Source organism: Lepidochelys olivacea, assembly GCF_965140295.1.
Source record: "Lepidochelys olivacea isolate rLepOli2 genome assembly, chromosome: 11".
Classification (NCBI taxonomy): domain Eukaryota; kingdom Metazoa; phylum Chordata; order Testudines; family Cheloniidae; genus Lepidochelys; species Lepidochelys olivacea.
Window position 1 is genome coordinate 21,001,337 of NC_140421.1, and position 21,430 is coordinate 21,022,766.

The following is a 21,430-nucleotide window of genomic DNA, read 5'->3' on the forward strand; positions in this document are numbered from 1 at the left end:
TATGTTTGGGGACGGCGTTTCCACCTGCAAACCGACCATGCTGCACTAAAGTGGCTTCACACCGTCAAAGAAACTAACAGAAAACTTCTTCGGTGGAGTTTAGCTCTCCAAGATTTTGATTTCGACATCCAACACATCTCAGGAGCTTCTAATAAAGTAGCTGATGCACTCTCCCGTGAAAATTTCCCAGAATCAACTGGTTAAAATCGTCCTTGAGATGTGGAAAATATTGTTAGTCTTTATGTACTTGGTAGTATATTTAGAGATGCATGTGTCTTATTAACTCTGTTTTCCTAGAGCTCCAGGAAGAAATCCCAGCCAGTGTTTCACCCTAGCTGAGATTTGGGGGGCGTGTCATAAATATAAAGGGAAGGGTAAACCCCTTTGAAATCCCTCCTGGCCAGGGGAAAGCTCCTCTCACCTGTAAAGGGTTAAGAAGCTAAAGGTAACCTCGCTGGCACCTGACCAAAATGACCAATGAGGAGACAAGATACTTTCAAAAGCTGGGAGGAGGGAGAGAAACAAAGGGTTTGTGTGTCTGTCTGTAGTCGTCTTGGCCGGGGACAGAACAGGAATGGAGTCTTAGAACTTTTAGTAAGTAATCTAGCTAGGTATGTGTTAGATTATGATTTCTTTAAATGGCTGAGAAAAGAATTGTGCTGAATAGAATAACTATTTCTGTCTGTGTATCTTTTTTGTAACTTAAGGTTTTGCCTAGAGGGGTTCTCTATGTTTTTGAATCTAATTACCCTGTAAGATATATACCATCCTGATTTTACAGGGGGGATTTCTTTATTTCTATTTACTTCTATTTTTTATTAAAAGTCTTCTTGTAAAACACTGAATGCTTTTTCATTGTTCTCAGATCCAAGGGTTTGGGTCTGTGGTCACCTATGCAAATTGGTGAGGCTTTTTATCCAACATTTCCCAGGAAAGGGGGAGTGCAAGTGTTGGGAGGATTGTTCATTGTTCTTAAGATCCAAGGGTCTGGGTCTGTAGTCACCTAGGCAAATTGGTGAGGCTTTTTACCAAACCTTGTCCAGGAAGTGGGGTGCAAGGTTTTGGGAAGTATTTTGGGGGGAAGGACGCGTCCAAACAGCTCTTCCCCAGTAACCAGTATTAGTTTGGTGGTGGTAGCGGCCATTCCAAGGATAACGGGGGTAATATTTGTTACCTTGGGGAAGTTTTGACCTAAGCTGGTAAAGATAAGCTTAGGAGGTTTTTCATGCAGGTCCCCACATCTGTACCCTAGAGTTCAGAGTGGGGGAGGAACCTTGACAATTGGTATTTGATGACTTGATAAGGATACAATGGAGTTAATCTGGCAGAGCACCCCGGTACAGAAAGTCTGAATTTGACCCATACATTCTGTTTTCTAGGTTTCAATATTGTACATATTAACTCCATATCAATTTTCTTATCCTTTTCTACAGAGTCACATGTGAAACAACTAGTTTATTTCTAGAAAGCAACTAACCCACTTATGAGACTAAGTAATACACAGTGGCAACAATACTAATTAAAAACATTTGCATCTTGTTTCTTTCTGTTATTTGTCAATTATACTCTTTTTCAATGGATATAACTCCATTGCCTTCATGTGGAGTTACTCCTGATTTACACTTGTGTAAGCGCGAATGGAATCAGGCCCTTCAAATTCATTCCAGTAGTGTGGAGACCAGAATTACTTGGAATAGACTAACCTCTAAGAAGTACTTTGGGGGGATGACCATACAAACCGCGAGGGCAAAATCCTCCTGTCAGTTAGATCCACGCAACCCCATTATAACCTTTTGGTTACCTTCTCTAAAGAGTTTTACTAGGGTTGTTGAGCTTCCAGGATTGGAGTCTCCAGATTATGTAGTGATGAAACCCCCAAGAATATGTCCAACCAAAATTGGCAACCCTAGGTTTTACAGACGTAACAGAAAGGAGAAGTTGCACCTACTGGATTTATTAAAGTACACAGATGTTTAGTTCTTAATTTTACTAACTTCTACACATTTTGTTGGCATTTCTGCAGGCCTATTGTTGATCATGAAACGATACCACCCTTGTGGCAGTGAGTGATCACAAACCAGCTCCTGAATTGCTGTTTGCTGTAATTCCAATGAATCAAAATTGGTGCTGTGGTAGGGATTGTGCAGAATCTGGTGTCCTTCTGGAAAGCATTCCGGAGCTAAAGAAAGGGTAAAAAGAATGAGGGTTACAAAATATCCATTTCAGTTTCTCATCATTAATAACTGCTGAAGATGGGCTAAGAAGCCGGTGTTCAAATCCAGAGTAGGTTCAGGCTAGGATTCAGGGCCAAATTATGGCTACGGCTCAAGTTTGGATTTGTCAACTCTAAAATCTCAGGACCTTTAGTTATAGTATGTGTGCCATCTTGGTCTGAAATCTCACAAGCTTTTGACCACATTTGAAACAGAAGCAGAAAATAAAGCCCTTCTTGTTTTGCATCCAACTTGTGTTTGGTTCTAGAGACTGGCATCTGAGGGCTTTCCTACACTGCCGTGCAGTTTGGGTGTGAATAGCAGTTAGCATCAAAATGATGCACTGAAACTTCCCTGTGTGGACACTGCAGGCACAAACTAAAAGGTTCCTAGTTCACATTAATGTAGAGTCAGTCCTGTTTGAAGAAGACTAAACATGAACTAGAAACCTTTTAGTTCATGCCTGCAGTGTCCACATGAGGGGGGTTACAACACTGCACTTTCGTGTGCACTGCTGTTCAAACCCCCATACTCTGAACTGCAGAGCAGTATAGACATAGCTAGAGTCGAGTCTCCTCTCCCCTCCCCTCCCCAAAATTCAAAAGGGAAAGAGAGGTTGATCTGAGGTTCCAGATTTGGTAATCTGATCATACAATTTTTTGATTTATTTTTAACTTAAGTACAGTGTTTATGATTATTTTTAGTTTCATATAAAGAGATATCCCCTAGCACTAAAATATGGAACATCATTCTCAAACTTTTCAATATTTATCATTCTAGATCAGGGGTCGGCAACCTTTCAGAAGTCGTGTGCCGAGTCTTCATTTATTCATTCTAATTTAAGGCTTTGCATGCCAGTGATACATTTTAACGTTTTTGTAAGGTCTCTTTCTATAAGTCTATAATATATAACTAAACTATTGTTGTATGTAAAGTAAATAAGGTTTTAAAAATGCTTAAGAAGCTTCATTTAAAATTAAATTAAAATGCAGAGCCCCCCGAACCGGTGGCCAGGATCCGGGCAGTGTGAGTGCCACTTAAAAAGTAGCTCGCATGCCGCCTTTGGCACGTGTGCCATAGGTTTTCTACCCCTGTTCTAGATCATGAACTAGTTTTATTTATACCAAGAAAAATAAAATATGAAGAGTTTGCAAAGAATTAATAAAGAATAAATAGCCTGAAAACAACTTGTTATATTCAGAATGAAAGCTAAGGTAGAATTTATTTGAAAGCATTTATGCTGAAAGTTACACTGTGATACTTTCTCATGTCTTTGGTTAAAGAATATATTTTTCAAAGATTTTATTTTCTTTGGTTTACTTGGTTTTGGTTTCCCCTTCCCCCCAAATAACTGGGGACTCTTATATTGTATAATAAATAAAGTACACCTTCTTAAATACTAAAAGACATATAAACATTTAACACTGTAAAGCCTTGAAAATAATCTAGTTGTCTAGCACTGATACAACTCCCTCTTACTGCTAGAAGTTCAAAACATGCAAAAATTGTATGAAAATTGTTCCTTGGAAACTCAGGCATTGTCAGCATGTTGAATCAACACTGTTACAGATGGAAGGTCATTTTGTCTATCCCTCTTCCTTGTTTTATTGTTCTCCTGAGTCTTAGTATCCTATGGTTTCTTGTTAAGCAATGGCTTGATGACTTCTAGTGATTTTATTTATTTTCCAGGTGTTTGTAGTCAGAAAATTAATGTGTGATTAGAAAAAAAAATGCACCTTTTTACTCAGCTTTCCGTCTGTTTCCCTGAATCCTATCTGCTTTCTTTACAGAAAAAAACAAATTTGACCATATTAGTACTGTAGAGTCAATATAGCTGTAGAAGAATGAACGGGTCTCTAGTCTGCTTCATGCCACTTTTTCAACAGAACTGTCAGCCAACTTCTCACAGCAGTAATCTGTAATTACTAGTGATGATGTAAAAGGCAGAGAGAACATAGCAGGATGTTCACATCCAAGCTTTTATGTGTAGGGCTGGCAGTAGTTGTCTTTATAAACAAGGGGTATTTTATATGAAATCCCCACTATATCATTTCTCATATGTCACTTTTCAGATCATAACCCTGTTTTAATATTGCTCCAGTGACACTGAAGCAGATTTATCATTTTTATTTTGTTGACAAGATACTCAGAAGGTAAAAGTCAATCTACTTACATTAATATTTTTAAAGATTATTTTTATTCTGTCGATGGTAAAGCAATGGTACACAAGAAAATGGAGCATTACAGAACCATTGTCACAGCTTATAGGGCACTTAACCCATCAAAGGCCAGAACCATATCAGTGCAAAGTTTCAATTAAATTAAAATTATGGTATTTTTTTAAATTTTGTAATGCCCCAACCTTTTTCCCTAGAAGGGTAAGAACCATTTCACAGTGACTGCTGGAACATACTGTACAAATAGTTATGTCTAGTCCTGCTTTCTTCAGAATTCCTTTGTGTGGATGTGCAGCCAGTCCTGGGACTGCATTGCATTAAAACTGTCCTTTGCAAAAGGGGGTTAAGTTATCTTAAGTAGTGCATAGGCCTTGGGCCAGCCTTGTGCACAAGGGTGAATTTTACCCTGAGCTTAATAGCCTGCTAACAGCTCAAAGAGCTTCTGTGCCTTACATAGACCCTTTTCTGGATTGTTTACTCATGTTTGTATTATAAGATCAAGTTGTGACAGTACCTATTAAAATGCCTTTTTGTACCTATGTCACATTGGTTTGTTGCACCTTCAAGATGAATGTTTCAATGGGAGCCCAAAACTTTACATTAACATTGCTGTAATACAGAAGGAATTGAACTCTGGGTATATATTGGGCCTGATTCTCAGAATTGTAGTATTTTACACCAATTTAGTATTGAATTTGTACTCATGAAAATGAATACACAAGGTGCAGGCCCTTTGTACTTGTTACACTGTATTTTATGAAATATACCACTCTGAAAATTGATGGGGAAAACTGATGAAGAAGAGGTCTGGAGACTGTGGGACTCCCCTGTGGAATGGGCCATCACCAAACTCAGTGAATTTCCTGAGACTAAGAAGAGGAAAGGGCCTAATCCCAGACAGAGGCTTTAATCCCTTCTGCCTGCTGTGTGGGATGCCCATGGCTTCCCACCTGCCCACAGTTACACCTACAGAAATTAGTCAGATTTTCAGTCTTCGCTCTCAGCAGTTTGCCTTGTATTCAACGGGCAGACTGAGGCCCACTGTCTCACAGAACCACAATAGGTTGCCTTGTTCTCAGTAGGAGGTGCTGAGCTCTTAATTTAGATGCCTAACTTGCAGCAGGACTCTCTTGGAAATCTGTTGTATTTCTAAATTCCTGACAAAGAATTAATAAAAAAAAAAAAAAAAAAGAGAGAGAGAGAAATTATGCAGAAAATAGTTAAGGGTAGTATTGCTGTATACATAGTAATACTATGTAGTAGCAGGAGTTTATGCCTTGCTTTTTGTGAAGAATAGTACCTCGCAACTTCCATCCCAAGAACTCAAAGTGCTTTACTATCCTTTTTTATGCATGGGGAAACTGAAGCATAGAGAGCTTAAATGACTTGCCCAGCATCACACAATGTATCAGAAGTAGTCCTGGGAACAGAACTAAGATTTCACAATTCCCCGTTGCCTATTCTAATTACCTCCCTTTGAAATGAAAAACAAAATATTCTACATGTAAATGAAGTTTAAATATTATTCTACACACAGAATTACTGCAGCAGTCCTGTGATATCATTTTAAATGTCATTAATAATACCCAGCTTTTCAATAATAACAAGAAGAATATTCTGTTTAAATGTAATTAATAACTGCTCAAAATGAGTTAGTAATAATACAAATCCACAAAACATGTTGTGGTCTTGTTGATGACTAACTACTCTCTCAAAACAAGGCAAATATATTAGATGTTGAGGACTTGGCTAATTATTTTTCATTCTTCACATCTTTATGTTTACAGTAGCTTAGAAAATCCTGTTTTGCATGTTAACATTAAGAAATTCGACACAACTAAAGTTTTCAAAGGAGCCCGGGAGAGGGGCATGGTAGGACAAGGCAAGAGGGAAGTTAGCAAATTCAATTCAAGAGAGTATATTTGGACAAAGATAAGAATGCTCCCCCCGCCCGCCCCTTAAGCACATGACATTTCTGAAGGCATGATTCAAACAACCACAATCTCTTAATGTTTTATTCTTTAAGGATCAGAATGTGTTTTACAGCCTCTGACTGTGGGATACGTATGCTTACAGGCTGGAGAAGTGCCAAGGCAAGCTGATCAGCTGCCAACTCTATCACAGTTAGAATGCTTTATTCTGCTCTCATTTACACTGGTGCAAATCAGGAGTGACTCCATATGAAGCTGGAGAAAGCCAGAGCAGAATCTAGCACAAGTCATTTACTGTGTAGTTACTGAATTATTGACTTTCCTAGGCAAAAATGATACATTTTAGAAGCTTATGACAGTCCATGTAACTCCTCCCATGCAAATTGCAGGTCAGGGTACAGGCTAATTACCACTTCTCTAACAGGAAAAAAATCTTTATAATTAGACTATGTTTGGAAGTGTTTAAAAAAACAAACCCCGAACAACAACCCTGTTATTTATTGAAGCAGTTCACCTGGAAACTATTTGCCTCTGTGTGAAGGGGACTTCTGCCGTATTGACTTTAGTCAAATGAAGATCCTTTTGTTCTTTTTAATGTGTGACAGAGTCAGATGCCATGTCAAGCTTGTGTACTGTGATGAAAGTGCTCAATATAACAATTGTCCCCCTCTGCTGTGGGGAACAATAAAAGTCAATGTCCGTGTCCTGTACTGAATTGTTGTTATTCTCCCAGGGGCAGGCTAGATTGCCTTTAAACAGAAATATTTCTTTTTGTATGAGACAACTGTACATTTCATTTAATCTCACAGCTCTATTAGTATAATTGTGTTACAGATTTATGAAAAGATGCTGACTTTTCAGGGGAGCCAAGAGGTCATTGTCATTATGACCATAAAGATTTAAAATACGTAGCCAGCTTTCTTCCTGTCCAGTTTCAGTGCATATTAAGAATTAAATGATGTACAGTAGCTAGAACTTATATTAGTCTTTCAGCTCTTATAAAAAGATTCTTCTTGAATCATTATTACCATCAATACTTAAAGAGGTGTTGCTAAAAAGACATTATAATGATGTTTGCTTGACTAGATTTTAAAGCTTTTTTTTTTTTTTTTTTGAAAACGAACAGTTTTGTGACAGCAGCTCCCTGCAAAAAGACACTAGAAAAGGTTCTTTTTGGCACATTCAAAGCAAACAAAACTCAATATATGTTGTGGCTGCTAAATAAAAAAGAGTGTTTGAGTAACACTGTCAGCATTATAAAGAAAGTCTTTTAGGGCAGGTCTACACTACAAATTTACATTAGTGCAGCTGCAATGCATCTGGTGAAGATGTTCTCAGCTGATGGGAGAGAGTTCTCCTGTCAGCTTAACAAGTCCACCTCTGTGAGAGGCAGTAGCTATGTCAGTGAGAGAAGCTCTCCTGCTAGCACTGTCTACATGGGGGGTTCAGGTCGGTATAACTACATCACTGATGGGTGTGGATTTTTTACACCCCTGAGCAATGTAGTTATACTGAAGTAAGTATGTAATGTAGACCAAACTTTAGAGTGAAATTCTAGTCCGATTTAAGTCAGTGGGAGTTTTGCCATTGATTTCAAGAGAACCAGAATTTCACCCTTAGTTGCTCAATAGATGTGCAGTTAATTAGTTATGCTCAGCTGACACTATATAGGTGGAAAGGCGCAGACCTAATGGTGGAGAAACTGGTGCAAGGAAAGTCAGATGTGTGAACTGCTACAGGACCACTATTTTAATGTCCTGGGTATTCTGACAAAATTGTGTTCCTGCCACAGTGCTACTAGACATAGACGTATCCAGAGACATGTAATGGCCAAGGGAAAGATGGCATGGCCACTATACAGTTTGTTCCCTTCTAGCATTGGCTGAAGTAAGAAGGGTACAATAAAAGTGCCCCAGGATGCTGTCAAGTATTCCATCTTAGATTTTAATTTTTATTTACTTCCATTGTATTTACTTTCCATTTGGCAAACACTGATTCCTTCTCCCTATTTCTTCTAGGTCACTGGCCATATCCTCAGTGGCTATAAATCTCTGTAGCTTCATTGAAGGCTATGCTGATTTACACCAGCTGAGAATCTGGCCATAGGAACCATCAAGGCGAAGGTTTATTTATTTCCTTGATTTTCCAAGGTTGGCTCAGCTTTCTGAGGTAGATACAGACTACAGTGGTGTTAACTGTACATCAGTCCATTCCTTTGCATTGCTTCTGCCTTAGCCATCTGGCTTCAATGGGGCTAGCTTGAGCAGAGCTTGCATGGGGATTTCTGTACAAGCTGGGAATCAAACCTTCCAGCTCAGAGGTAGACATATCTGAGAAGCCATGTAGCTTGTCTAAGATATCCAGAGGGAGGATGGTAAAGATGGTTTTAGGCTCCCTGTTCCACAGCTGTGCAGAGTACTGCCACCAGGTGGCTCAAGATCTGGCCCCAAATTCCAAACAGCCCCAACTTCCATTGGTTTAAGATTGTTGTATGAAGCCTAGTGTTAACAGCCAGCCCAACTGTGCTGCATGTAGCCATTCATTTCTCTTTCAGTGACGGTGACGAAAAGGTTACAGCCCCAAAGGGGCCCGTTACTTCCTGATTGATGCTCTGATTCCGTTTGGAAAGGAGCAGGGCCCTGCAGTGCTGGCAGAGGATGGGGTAAGAGGTATATAGCAGAGGGAATTGGAGCAAGACAGTACAAATTTAAAAATAAAGCATTCTTCATTTTGTATTTATTTACAATGGCATGTTAGCTTTGGTGAGCTAGAACTCTCTCTGCCATCTGCCCTCCCAGTAAATTTCAATGGATTACTCAGACAAAGGCTTAGGAGGCTGAGAGCTTGTTTGTTTACTTTGAATAGTAGCTGCCAGTCAAATAATATCAATAGGTGGTAGCAGATAGAAAACACTAAAAGAAATAAGGTCTGTGAGGCTGAGATTTGTATTTATTTTGGGCAAAACAGTGCTAGACACACAATATATTTGAAAGCACATTCTAACGCTCAGAGAAATAATTGGCTAATTTGACAACAATTAATGAAAAATAAGCATTTCTGACACACGTGAAAAGACTAGTTCCCATTCAGCAAGGTGCTTTGGTTTTCTGTGATTTGGATTTCTTTAAAGGTACAACCCTAAAACATTAATATACTTTTGGGACCAAATCTTTCTGCACACAGCCTGAGAAATGTGGACTTTCACTGCATTCCTCCTCTGAACCCCAGGCTGTAACTGCCCCTGTCCTTAATTGCAGTGAAGGTTCCTTGACATTGGATCCATGTAATTATTTATCCATACGCTCTATCCTCCCTTCGCCCACCCATTCTCCCACCCTCTCCTTGCTGCAACATAGTAAGAACCCCCTTGGGGCTGAGTTTGCCTGGTGCATAGCATCATGCCTTCTCCATACTGATTCTACTGCAGGCATGGCCCTTACTGGACACAGAGGGAGGGGCGGGTTTGATTCTGGTGCCTACTGGAGGAAAAAAATTTGGAGATTCTAATGTTTGGATAAAAAATACAAACTGCCCTGCTCTTGCAAGGTGATGAGTTCCCTCAGGTCTCATTGAAGCCAGCCCAGTATGCAAGCTTAGCACCTGATAGAATCAGGCCCATAGGGCCAAGGCTTGCAGTCCTTCCCCCAATCCTTACTTTAAAAAAATATCCATCCGAGGCAGGTTCTGGACATTGTTCCAGCCCCTATATGCTGCTGCAGAAGTATAAAGAGACCATAAAGGGAATGCAACAGCCTGAATGGGAAGTCCTTCAGTGCAGGAGTTATGCAGGGCCACGCGAGCTATCTCCATGCTCAACCCCTGGCATAGGGGTCATGCCAGGGCCAGGCCTAGGTGCTTTGCCAGCCAGGGCAGATACAAACACATACAAACTGACTTATGAGGAGAGGCTGAGGGAATTGGGATTGTTTAGTCTGCAGAAGAGAAGAATGAGGGGGGATTTGATAGCTGCTTTCAACTACCTGAGAGGTGGTTCCAGAGAGGATGGTTCTAGACTATTCTCAGTGGTAGAAGAGGACAGGACAAGGAGTAATGGTCTCAAGTTGCAGTGGGGGAGGTTTAGGTTGGATATTAGGAAAAACTTTTTCACTAGGAGGGTGGTGAAACACTGGAATGCGTTGCCTAGGGAGGTGGTGGAATCTCCTTCCTTAGAAGTTTTTAAGGTCAGGCTTGACAAAGCCCTGGCTGGGATGATTTAATTGGGGATTGGTCCTGCTTTTGAGCAGGGGGTTGGACTAGATGACCTCTGAGGTCCCTTCCAACCCTGATATTCTATGATTCTATGAAACATACCGGAGCAAATGAGCTTTAAAAAAAAAAGAAAGAAAGCTGGTCAGCAGAGCATTATGTGCCCGGCCAAGTTGGCACCAGGGCAACTGCCTTGCACTCCCACCCTTAAACTAGTCCTGCCAAGGGCAGAGACTGTGGCAGAGGAGAATGTGTCAAGGGAGGGTGGGGGAGTGGTCCTGCAGGGTTGTGGAGAAGCCCATTGGGAACTGTTGGCATGCGGCTGTAAATGACAGCTGTCTTTGGGGTTGATCTATCTTATGTCATAATGTCCTCCACTACAGAGAGAATCCAGATGGTGCACAGGAAGCTTAACAATCATGTCTTGCACCTTCTATGCTGCACTAGTTAGGAATCACAGCACAGAATCTAGCCCATTGAATCTAAGGCCTCAGTAAGGACTTATTGCTTTGGCTCATACATTGGCTATAAATCCTGTAGACAAAAGAACATAGTGATTTACATAAAATTTTCTAATATGGTCAAAAATATCTAGAGCATTAGGCCATAATTCTAAATGAACTAAAATAAATAACTTGTTAACTTTCTATTTCATAGCTGTTTTAATACTAAATACCTCCATGCCTTGCAGCAATATTTCATTGTTCAGACATGATACAAAATTGAAGATTTCAGAGTCTGTCAATGAAATCAATTTTTCATTAATGTTATTTACCTTCCGTGGAAAAACACTACTGGGAGAAAGAGAGGAAACTAGATGATGAGGAGGAATTCTCTCCAAACTATTAGTGGCCAAATTCACAATGGTAAGAGAAGAATGTGTTCCATTTAATTTTTATGCTAATTTTAATACTATGTTTCAGGGAGGGGTATTATTGTGATCTAACAGGTAAAGCCAGGCGAATTTACATCAAAAAAACAAAAACCCTATTTGTCCATATTCTTTTGAATAAAACTCATTGACTTTTTTCACAAGTATTTGCGACTCTTTTTATTTCATAATTGTGAACATTCTGGTGAGAGAAATTTTATTCGCAAGAAATTGTAGTGAATATGCGTGTGAATAAATATTTGAGAACATTGGAACCATGTGTGCTCTCGTGGCCATTTAAAAAATATGGCAAAGAAACTCCATATAAACAAGTACAAATCACAACCTGTTTGCAGATCATTCAAAAACAGAAGAGTACTCTTATTTATGAAGTTTATGTAATTCAATCAGGAAGCAGAGCTAACAGAATGTGCACTAGGTGACCAATCATGTGGCACAACTAGCGCATACTCGTATTCCTAATGACCAGGCCCTAAACAAGTCATATTGTGTTCACATACAATATTAATGGGACACGTGTGTATAATGAGCACCTATATAGAAATCATGACCCATGAAGAGATAACTAGGGGACTGAAAAACTGATTGTTTGTTGCATAATCTATACTTAATGAATGATTCAACCAGCTCTAGTACACAGAAGTTAGAGAAAAAATTGGGCCAATCAAAACCACATTTTTTTCTATAGCTCTAATGATAAAAATATATTTTTGAATGTTTTGAGACTGTTATTGATGTAGGTATGATATACCAACCATTCATACAATATATATATTTTAGTCTGTTCACTTCTTTGGGCATACTGTATATTCATAGAATCATAGAAATGTAGAACTGGAAGGTACCTCGATAGTCCTGAGCCAGGACTAAGTATTATCTGAAGTTTATTAACCATCCCTGATAAGTGTTCGTCTACTCTAACATGTTCTTAAAAACATCCAATGTCAGCAATACCACAACCTTTCTTGATAATTTGTTCCAGTGCTTAACTACTCTTACAGTGAGGAAGATTTTCCTATAGTCTCACTTAAATCTCCCTTGCTGCAATTTAAGCCCATTATTTCTTGTCCTGTCCCCAGTGGCTAAGGAGAACAATTTATTGCCCTCCTCTTTATAACCTTTTATGTGCTTCAAGACTGTTGTTATGTCCCTGCTCAGTCTTCTATTCTCCAGACTAAACAAAGCCATTTTTCTCCCCAATCTTTCCTCCTGGGTCATGTTTTCTAGACCTTTAATCATTTTTGTTGCTCTCCACTGGACTTTTTGCCAATTTGTCCAAATCTTTCCTGAAATGTGATGCCCAGAACTGAACACAATACACAATACTCCAGTTGAGGCCTTATTAGTGCTGAGTAGAGTGGAATAATTACTTGTGTCTTGCTTACAACACTCCTGCTAATACATCCCAGAATGAAGTCCTCTTTTTTTTTTTCAAAAGTATTACATTGTTGATTCATATTTAGTTTGGGATCTACTATAACCCCAGGTCCTTTTCTGCAGTACTCCTTTCCAGGTAGTCCTTTCCATTTGGTATGGTTTTCCAGCCAGTTGTGCACCCACTTTATAGTAGGTTATCTAGGTTATATTTTCCTACTTTGCCTATGAGAAGTTCATGTGAGACACTATCAAAAGTGTTACTAAAGTCAAGATATATCACATCTATTGCTTCCCCCCCATCCAGGCTTGTTACCCTGTCAAAGAAGATTATTATGTTGGGTTGGTTTGACTTGATTTGTTCTTGACAATCCCATGCTGGCTGTCTCTTATTGCCTTAGTTTCTTCTAGGTGCTTTCAAATTGAATATTTACTCCATTATTTTTCCAGGCACCGAAGTTAAGCTGACTGGTCTATAATTCCCTGGGTTGTCCTTATTCCCTTTTATATTGGGTACGGTCCATATCACCTCCCTGTGAGGTATCCAAGACAAATATGGCTTCTCTCTCACTGGACCTGGCCCCCAATGCTGTGAGTTGCCCAAATGGAATCTGTGATATTTTTTCCATTCCACACTGATTATCACAGCTCCTTGCCACCAGGCAGGATGTAAGAACATGAATCCTTATTGTGGGTTAATCAGTTTGTCTACACATATGAGTTAGCCTGGAACACTGTAAGAAGGTTGTGACTGGAACATTCCAACAGCCCAAACGTATCACTTTCATGATGCACCAAAGTTCTGTTTGCTTGGGAACAAGGTCACTTATCACCCTGGGTCTTCCATGAAGTAATGAAACATGCTGTTGCCAAACCACAGGCCAGCTGTGTTCCATTTTTACTTCCCGACAAAGCAATTACCTATTCATGCTTTGGTCTGTTATCTACAGTTTGATTTCTGTTCTTAACGTGTAGATTAGAAAGAATTGAATTGATTATACGAAACATCTTTTGTAGTCAGAATTCCCCAAGAGAACTTTAAAAAGTAGTATGCTAAATATTGATAGTGCAGGAATTCTTCAGGCAAATGTAAAAGCCTAACTCTCACACATAGCCTTAGATGTGCTTTACTGAGAGACAGAAGCAATGTCTGACAGGAATACCGCAGTTATCACCTGCTGTATTTGAAAAGTGCTATGGGATACTATTAAGAAGGGAAAATATAAAGTTATATCTGAAGAAATGTTGAACAATGATGTATAAATTTCAAGACCAGAAGGGATCATTTTGATAAGCTAATTTGACCTGTATAACACAAGTCATAGAACATCCCCAGAATGATTTTAGAGCATATCTTTAAGAAAAACATGCAATCTGGCTTTAAAAGTTGTGAGTGATGGAGAATCCACCACAACCCATGGTAAATTTTTCCAGTCATTAATTGCTCTCCTATTGAAAATTTACATTTTATTTTCCCACTCTGAATTTGTCTGGCTTCAACTTTCAGCGATTGGATCATTTTATATCTTTCTCCACCAAATTGAAGAGCCATTATCAAATATGTGTTCCCCATGTAAATCAAGTCACTCCTTAACCTTCTCTTTATTAAGCTAAATAGGTTGAGCTCCTTAAATGTATGACTATAAGCCATGTTTTCTAATCATTAATCATTCTTGTTTCTTCTCTGAAGCCTCTCCAATTTATCAAGATCCCTCTTGAATTGTGGACAGAACTCAACACAGTGTTCCAGCAGTGGTTGCACCAGTGCCATATACAGAGATAAAATAACCTCCCTTCTCCTACTCAAGATTCCCCTGTTTATTCATCCATCAGTGGCATTATCCCGTTGGTCCACAGTGTTGCACTGAGAGCTTAGGTTCGGCTGATTATCGCCTCCCCCAGTCTTTTTCAGAGTCAGTTTCTCAGCACAGAGCCCCCCTCCTTTAAGTATGCCCTTCATTCTTTGTTTCTTTAAATTTACTTGTATTAAAATGCACATTGTTTTTGTGTTCAGTTTATCAAGCAATCCAGATCACTCTGTATGGGTCACCAGTCCTCTTCACTATTTACTACTCCCCCACTTTTTGTGTCATCCGCAAACTTTATCAGTGATGACTTTGTTTTCTTGCAGGTCATTGATAAAAATGTTAAATAGCATAAGCACCAAGAACCAATCCATGAGGTACCTCACTAGAGATACACCCGTTCAGTGATGAGTCCCCTTTTACAATTAAATTGTGAGACCTGTCAGTTAGCCATCTTTTAACCCATTTAATGTGTGCCATGTTAATTTTATATCATTCTAGTTTTTATAATCAAATTGTTGCACAGTACCAGGTCAAAAACCTTATAGAACTCTAAGTGTATTACGTAAACACTATTACCTTTATCAACCAAACATGCAATCTCATTGAAAAATAGAAATTAGTTTGACAGGATCTATTTTCCATACATCCATATTGATTGGCATTAATTATATTACCCTCCTTTAATTCATTATTAATCAAGTCCCCAATGAGTCATTCTGTTATCTTGCCTGAGATCGATGTTAGAATGACACACCTATAACTACCCAGATTGTCCCATTTTTCCTTCCCCAGTGTTCCAAGACTTATTGCAAATCAACATGAATGGTCCAGCAAGCCCCTCAGCCACCTGTTTTATAGCTCTTGGATTTATCTTGAACTTATCCAAATCCTGCTGATTTTAAAACGTCTAACTTTGGTAGCTGCTGTTTTACATCCTCCAGTCATACTAATGGAATGGAAGAAGTGTTATATGATAATAGTGCATCATCTGTCTTTTTCCCAAATACAGAACAGAAATATTTCTTAAAGACTTCTGCCTTTTCTGCTTTAAACTAATAATCCCACCATTTCCATCTTGTAATGGACCAATACCATTGCTAGGATTCTTTTTCTTCCTAGTATACTTAAACTCCTTCTTCTTGTCCCTAATTCTTCTGGCCATAGGTTTCTCCTTGTGTCCCTTTGCTTCCCTTATTAGTTTTATACAATTCCTAACTTCTGAGTTATATTCGTTGCTATCAACCTCCCCCATGAGATCTATAGTATTTAGCTATGGAATAGTGTCCCAAGGGAAGTGGTGGAAGCCTCTTTGGTTGGCATACTTTAAAAAATACTTTAAAAAGCAACTGAAAATGTACTGTCAAGAAACATTCTGCATTTGTAGCAAGATGGGCTGGATGAGCTAAAGGCCTTTTCCTCTGTCTATGTATCTTCTGTGACTCTATGCATGCCAATGACCTCTTTTTCACCACACCAAAACAACTGTTAAAGATTACTTGAAATTTTGATAATGGCAGACACTTTTATTACTAGACTGTCATTTCTAATCCATTTTAGGTCAGCTGTTATTGTCTTGGCTTTTTGATGGCCTATGCAAAATCTTTCCTGTTCCACAATGCCCATATCCCAAAAATCTGCACCACAATTGGCACTAATTCACCCCTTGTTGACAGTCTCAGAGAGGCCTACGCTTGACTGGGCACTGAGATTGAACTACCTCCACTCTACCAGAGTCTGTTCTCCTAGGATAGGGTTTATGCACATTGGAGGGACAATGGGCTCAAACCCACTTCTGTAAAAGTTAGCGTAAAGACTCCCATTGACTTCGGTGAGAGTAGAAAGCTTGCACTGCAGCTGCCTGTGCTACATCTGTTTTGTGGATGAATAAAGTTCTTCAGTTTCTAGGATTGTCTATCTGGCACCTTTTGTCAATCCTAAAGTGACACACAAATAAAACAATGGGCACAAATAAAGAAAATGTGCTGGCATTGCAAACAGAAACCATGGCATTTAATGGAACAGGGGAACCTGATTCTTTTGCTGCTTTTAAAATATAGTCGTATGTATCTTCTCTTCCAGTTTAGAGAAAGCAAGACAGCCAAAATGTGTCAATTACTGTATTAATTTTTACCAAGTGTCATTTTCACTTATTCTGGCCTGGCTATGGAATGAGAAATGTTAAGCATTTGAATATAGAAATAACTTACTATTACTTTGTCAGGAGAGAATTTAAAACTGCATAAATTTTCATAAGTTAGCTTTAAGTTAATGATGATGCCTTTAAGGACTTTTGAGAAATCAATAGAAAGAAAATTATTATTATAGTTATTGATTGGTCTCTTTTGTTCTCATCTCTCAGAATGAAAGAGTGAGACAAAAATGAAAAGCTTTTCTTTCTTACCTCCTAATCTCATCCAAACATACACCTTGCAAATGGTGCTTTCCTTGACAGCAGTAGCAAAAACGAACTTGCATGCTTCGATTTTACAACCCATTGCGACTCTATTCAGATGGAAATTTGATGTCCATGGTTTGTCCTTTTGAGGATCTGGCTGGTCTAAGCTTGGATGCAGGCTAGATTCAAGACTCAACATTTTTCCAGACTGCTCTCCTGGTGGTAGCTGAACTTTGGCAACATTTCCCCAGTTAGTCTGACTAATTCATACAACCTTCCTTGTGCATATAATGCCCTCTGGAGGATGATCTATGCTCATACTATGGGTTACTTACTGTCAACTGACTAGATTTACAAAAAAGAATGACATCAAGGAATAATGATTCCAACTGGAGCCTGAGTAGTACTGTCGTTGCCCAGGTTTTACGAACCAAATTTTCTAAAAGTATTCTATGTTTGTCTATGTGCACAACACACACCCACAGACTTTACATGCACAAACAGGTGCATCTGTGGATGTTGGAATCTATGAACTGTGCATGTAGACATCTTATCAAAAAAGGTAGGACAATATAAGGTCAGAAATTAGCCCATTAAAAGCAGGTGTTTGAATACACATACATCAAAGCTGGGTCTAGATCCTTTGAAAATTTTCCCTAAATATAAATGTCCTGCATTTGGTTCTGGATCAGGACTGCGAGAGCTGTTTGCTCTGGTCATAGCCACTTACTAACATAGGCATGTGAGGGTCATCATAATATACTGTTTCATTCCACTTCCCCCCCTCCCACCCCCCATGGTCCTTTGTCGATTTTTCAGCACTTGCAAGATGCAGTTTCTGTACCTATGGTCATAATTCACTTTAAATATTCAAATACATGAGTCTCTTTATTACACTCTGTATGATTAGGGTAGTAACAAAATGGACACAGATTTAATTAGCAGTTTCAATCTGCCTGGATGATGTTTCTTTGGGGGTCTTATACTTCTGGCTATAGAAAAGTAGCTCACTCTGTATGGGTAGGCACCAAATGTTTTCTGTTCTAGGCTCTTCACTTTTATGTGCCATACACTCCTTGAAGTACTAAAAAATGAGCAAAGTTTTCTGCTTTTCTTAGCCTAGCATAAAGGCTTCTATACCCTTCTCTGAAGCACGTGTCACTAATTAGCTATAATTGTGAGCAAATATTAGCCATATCTTGAGTCCTATATGTGGTTTAGGTTAGTATATAAGGTGACTATATAACAATTCTTTTTTACTGGACAAGTTTTCCTCTCCTCCCCTCTTCCCCCTGATATTATTCACTGCTTTTCAAGGTAGCCAGAGCAATAATATTTTGGGCAGCCACAAGTTCCTTGTACATTCAGGGAATGCTCTTCTGTCACCATTTTGAAATAAAAAAAAAAGTTTGGTTCACTCTATCTTTAGACTGAAGGTTATTTTCAGTGCTCCAGCAGCAAAGACATGGTCCATTGCACAACTAATTTACAATCCAGTAAGGATTTTATAATCTAGTAACCTTACTTCCAGATTCATTTGAACCAGGTTGTAAATGGCTCTATCTAAAAAAAAACGTCATAGAATCAGAGAATATTAGGGTTGGAAGAGACCTCAGGAGATCATCTATTCCAACCCCCTGCTCAAAACAGGACCAACCTCAACTAAATCATCCCAGCCAGGGCTTTGTCAAGCCAGGCCTTAAAAACCTCTAAGGATGGAGATTCCACCAGCCACCCTAGGTATCCCATTCCAGATCTTCACCACCCTCCTAATGAAATATTGTTTCCTAATATCCAACCTAGACCTCCCCCACTGCAACTTGAGACCATTGCTTCTTGTTCTGTTGTCTGCCACTACTGAGAACAGCCTAGTATAGACTGTTGTAACAACTTGTATAGATTCTATCCCAAGTATGCTTCTCCTTTTGCTTAAGTATACTTTTGTAGATGCAGAAACTCTAGCTGTCTGTTACATCATATGAAGATAGCTTTAAAAATATTAAAATAAAGGACTATAGACTGGAAGTACTCAACAGGCCTGCCTGGCCAGTAGAATAAAATAAAGCTGTACTCCCAAGTATGGAATTAAAACATTCATTGTAATAGCTTTCTTGAATCTTGTTCGTTACCAATCCTTTGTCGATTTTTCAGCACTTGCAAGATGCAGTTTCTGTACCTATGGTCATAATTCACTTTAAATATTCAAATACATGAGTCTCTTTATTACACTCTGTATGATTAGGGTAGTAACAAAATGGTCACAGATTTAATTAGCAGTTTCAATCTGCCTGGATGATGTTTCTTTGGGGGTCTTATACTTCTGGCTATAGAAAAGTAGCTCACTCTGTCTAACTCTTGAATGAGATCTGCTGGCTTTTATAGATATTCACACCTGAAACTGCAGCAAATCAAAACCTTTGTTTGCTGGATAAGTACTTTAACTTGTTTTACGTAATGGAATTTTGTCCTGTTCATTGTCTAAAAGATGCTATTTTTTCTCTTGGTTTAGAATAATCTGTAGATTAATTACTGTAGAAATCTTTAGTAATTTATCAGAAGGACCAACAACATTTATGAAGATAACAAGTTTCCAAGTATCTACAATGACTTTAGCTGTAAGCCTGTTGGTTTTTTTTTAATATATATATATATCAAAGGGAATCGAGTTCAACTGGTTTCAGTTGAGGTCCTCATTAGATTTAAAGTTGCTAACCTGTAGTAATCTTTTAGGATTAGTAACCATAATAAGAAAAATACTTGCATAATTCCTTGCATGCAGCAGGACACCATTATACATGTACAGTACACAGCAATAAGGTAGCACAGTTATAGTGAGAGATGAATGTTAGCCCATCTGCTGCATATTAAAGGCAGATGTATGTTGATCAGTACCAACTGTGCAGAATGTAACAGGCCAAATTCTTCTTATTTACACTGATGTAACGGAGAGCAAAATCTAGCCTTATGTGTTTTATAAAATGATGTTATAATAAAAATGGCTTCAAAATGTATTGGGTTGAATTTGGTCTTCTGTACATCTGGGCAAACAATTTGAAACCCATTTAGCTTTTTCCCCTCATTCATGAGTCATTTGTGAACAGATTTGGATTTTTACAGCCTTGCTCATTATTTAAAATTGTTTGTCAAATAAGCTGAAATTTGTTTGCATTTATTATTGGTTATTCATGAACTATTGACTTTTTGACCCAGGTTTTGAATACTTGCTACTTCTTACATTGTGAGATTGGTCACCTAGATCACATGGTATTGTTTCTACTCCCTGATTAGATGATTGTAGCTTTCATAAACAGAAGGATAATCAAAAAGATTTCAAGATGGCCATTCAAGCGTTTCTAATACAAATCTTATATGAAAACACATATTTGCATAAATATTTTAAAGACTTTTGCCTTCTTCCACAAATATTCTTTCAAACAAAATAAAACTCATACAAATGTTCACAGAAAATAAATTTTAAAAGGTTGGAAATCCACTGAAGAGAATTCAATGTTTTTATATGAGTTAATGTTTGTACATATCTGTTCGCTGAATACGGTCAGGGAAATAAATTAAATGACCTAAGGGATCTTTTAAAAAATGGCCTCCATTTTACAGATACAATGGTGGACACAAATGTTAGTATTTAGGGATCTGACTGCATCCAGCAATCTGGAAGATCTGAATTCTAACATGTGTGCCAAACATTTATGCTGTCTGTAAAAACACAACTAAGAAAACTGGACACTGAATTGAGATCTTTAAATATTTAGCCCTATAGGTCTTGCCTATCTCTAATATGTATAAATCTGTGATACACAGAAATTAAGTGACTTGCCCAGGGCCATCTAACGAGTCAGTTGCAGAGCTGGGATTAGAACTCAAGTGTTTCTAGCTCTCTGTCCTTTACTTAGACCACACTATCTCCACTGGATGGCTCCAAGTACGTACCTCAGAGGTTACTTAGAGTGACTTTATCTTGCTGTGGTATCCATGGCAGAACCAATTCATTGCAAAAGATATTTCAGTCCCCGGTGCTGTAACTACCACATCAAAACAACTTATTTAAGCAGCCTTAGTGGAACTCCAAACTTGTGTAACTAGAGGGATACCCCTTCTTTTAAATGTACTGTATGTATAAAGCAGCTGTATGTTTTAATATGTAAGGCCATGTAATTATCTGACTAGACAGGAAATGATTTCCCCTTAAATTTTCAAAGCATAACATAATGATTTTACTGCCATTAAAGCCAATGAAGTGGCTCAGTTTAAATCCCACACACCATTTTGTAAACTGAGGAGTTAACACATTACTAGCCATCAAATTATCAACCTGTAACAGTGTGTAATGATCAGGGACAGAATGATGCAGACGTGAAAAAGGCTAATGTAATCCTTGGATGCAACTGGTGAGGTATTTCCAGTAGAGAGGGGATG

General features: G+C 38.6%; 1 protein-coding gene across 1 annotated transcript in view; it reads right to left on the reverse strand.

The window, feature by feature from the left end:
• LOC311528189 (von Willebrand factor D and EGF domain-containing protein-like) overlaps positions 1-21,430 on the reverse strand; it is a 284,287-nt gene that overhangs the window by 221,901 nt on the left and 40,956 nt on the right. Inside the window, 1 exon segment of the mRNA XM_084642898.1 lies at positions 1,995-2,179. Within this exon segment, the coding sequence (XP_084499024.1) occupies positions 1,995-2,179 (185 nt within the window).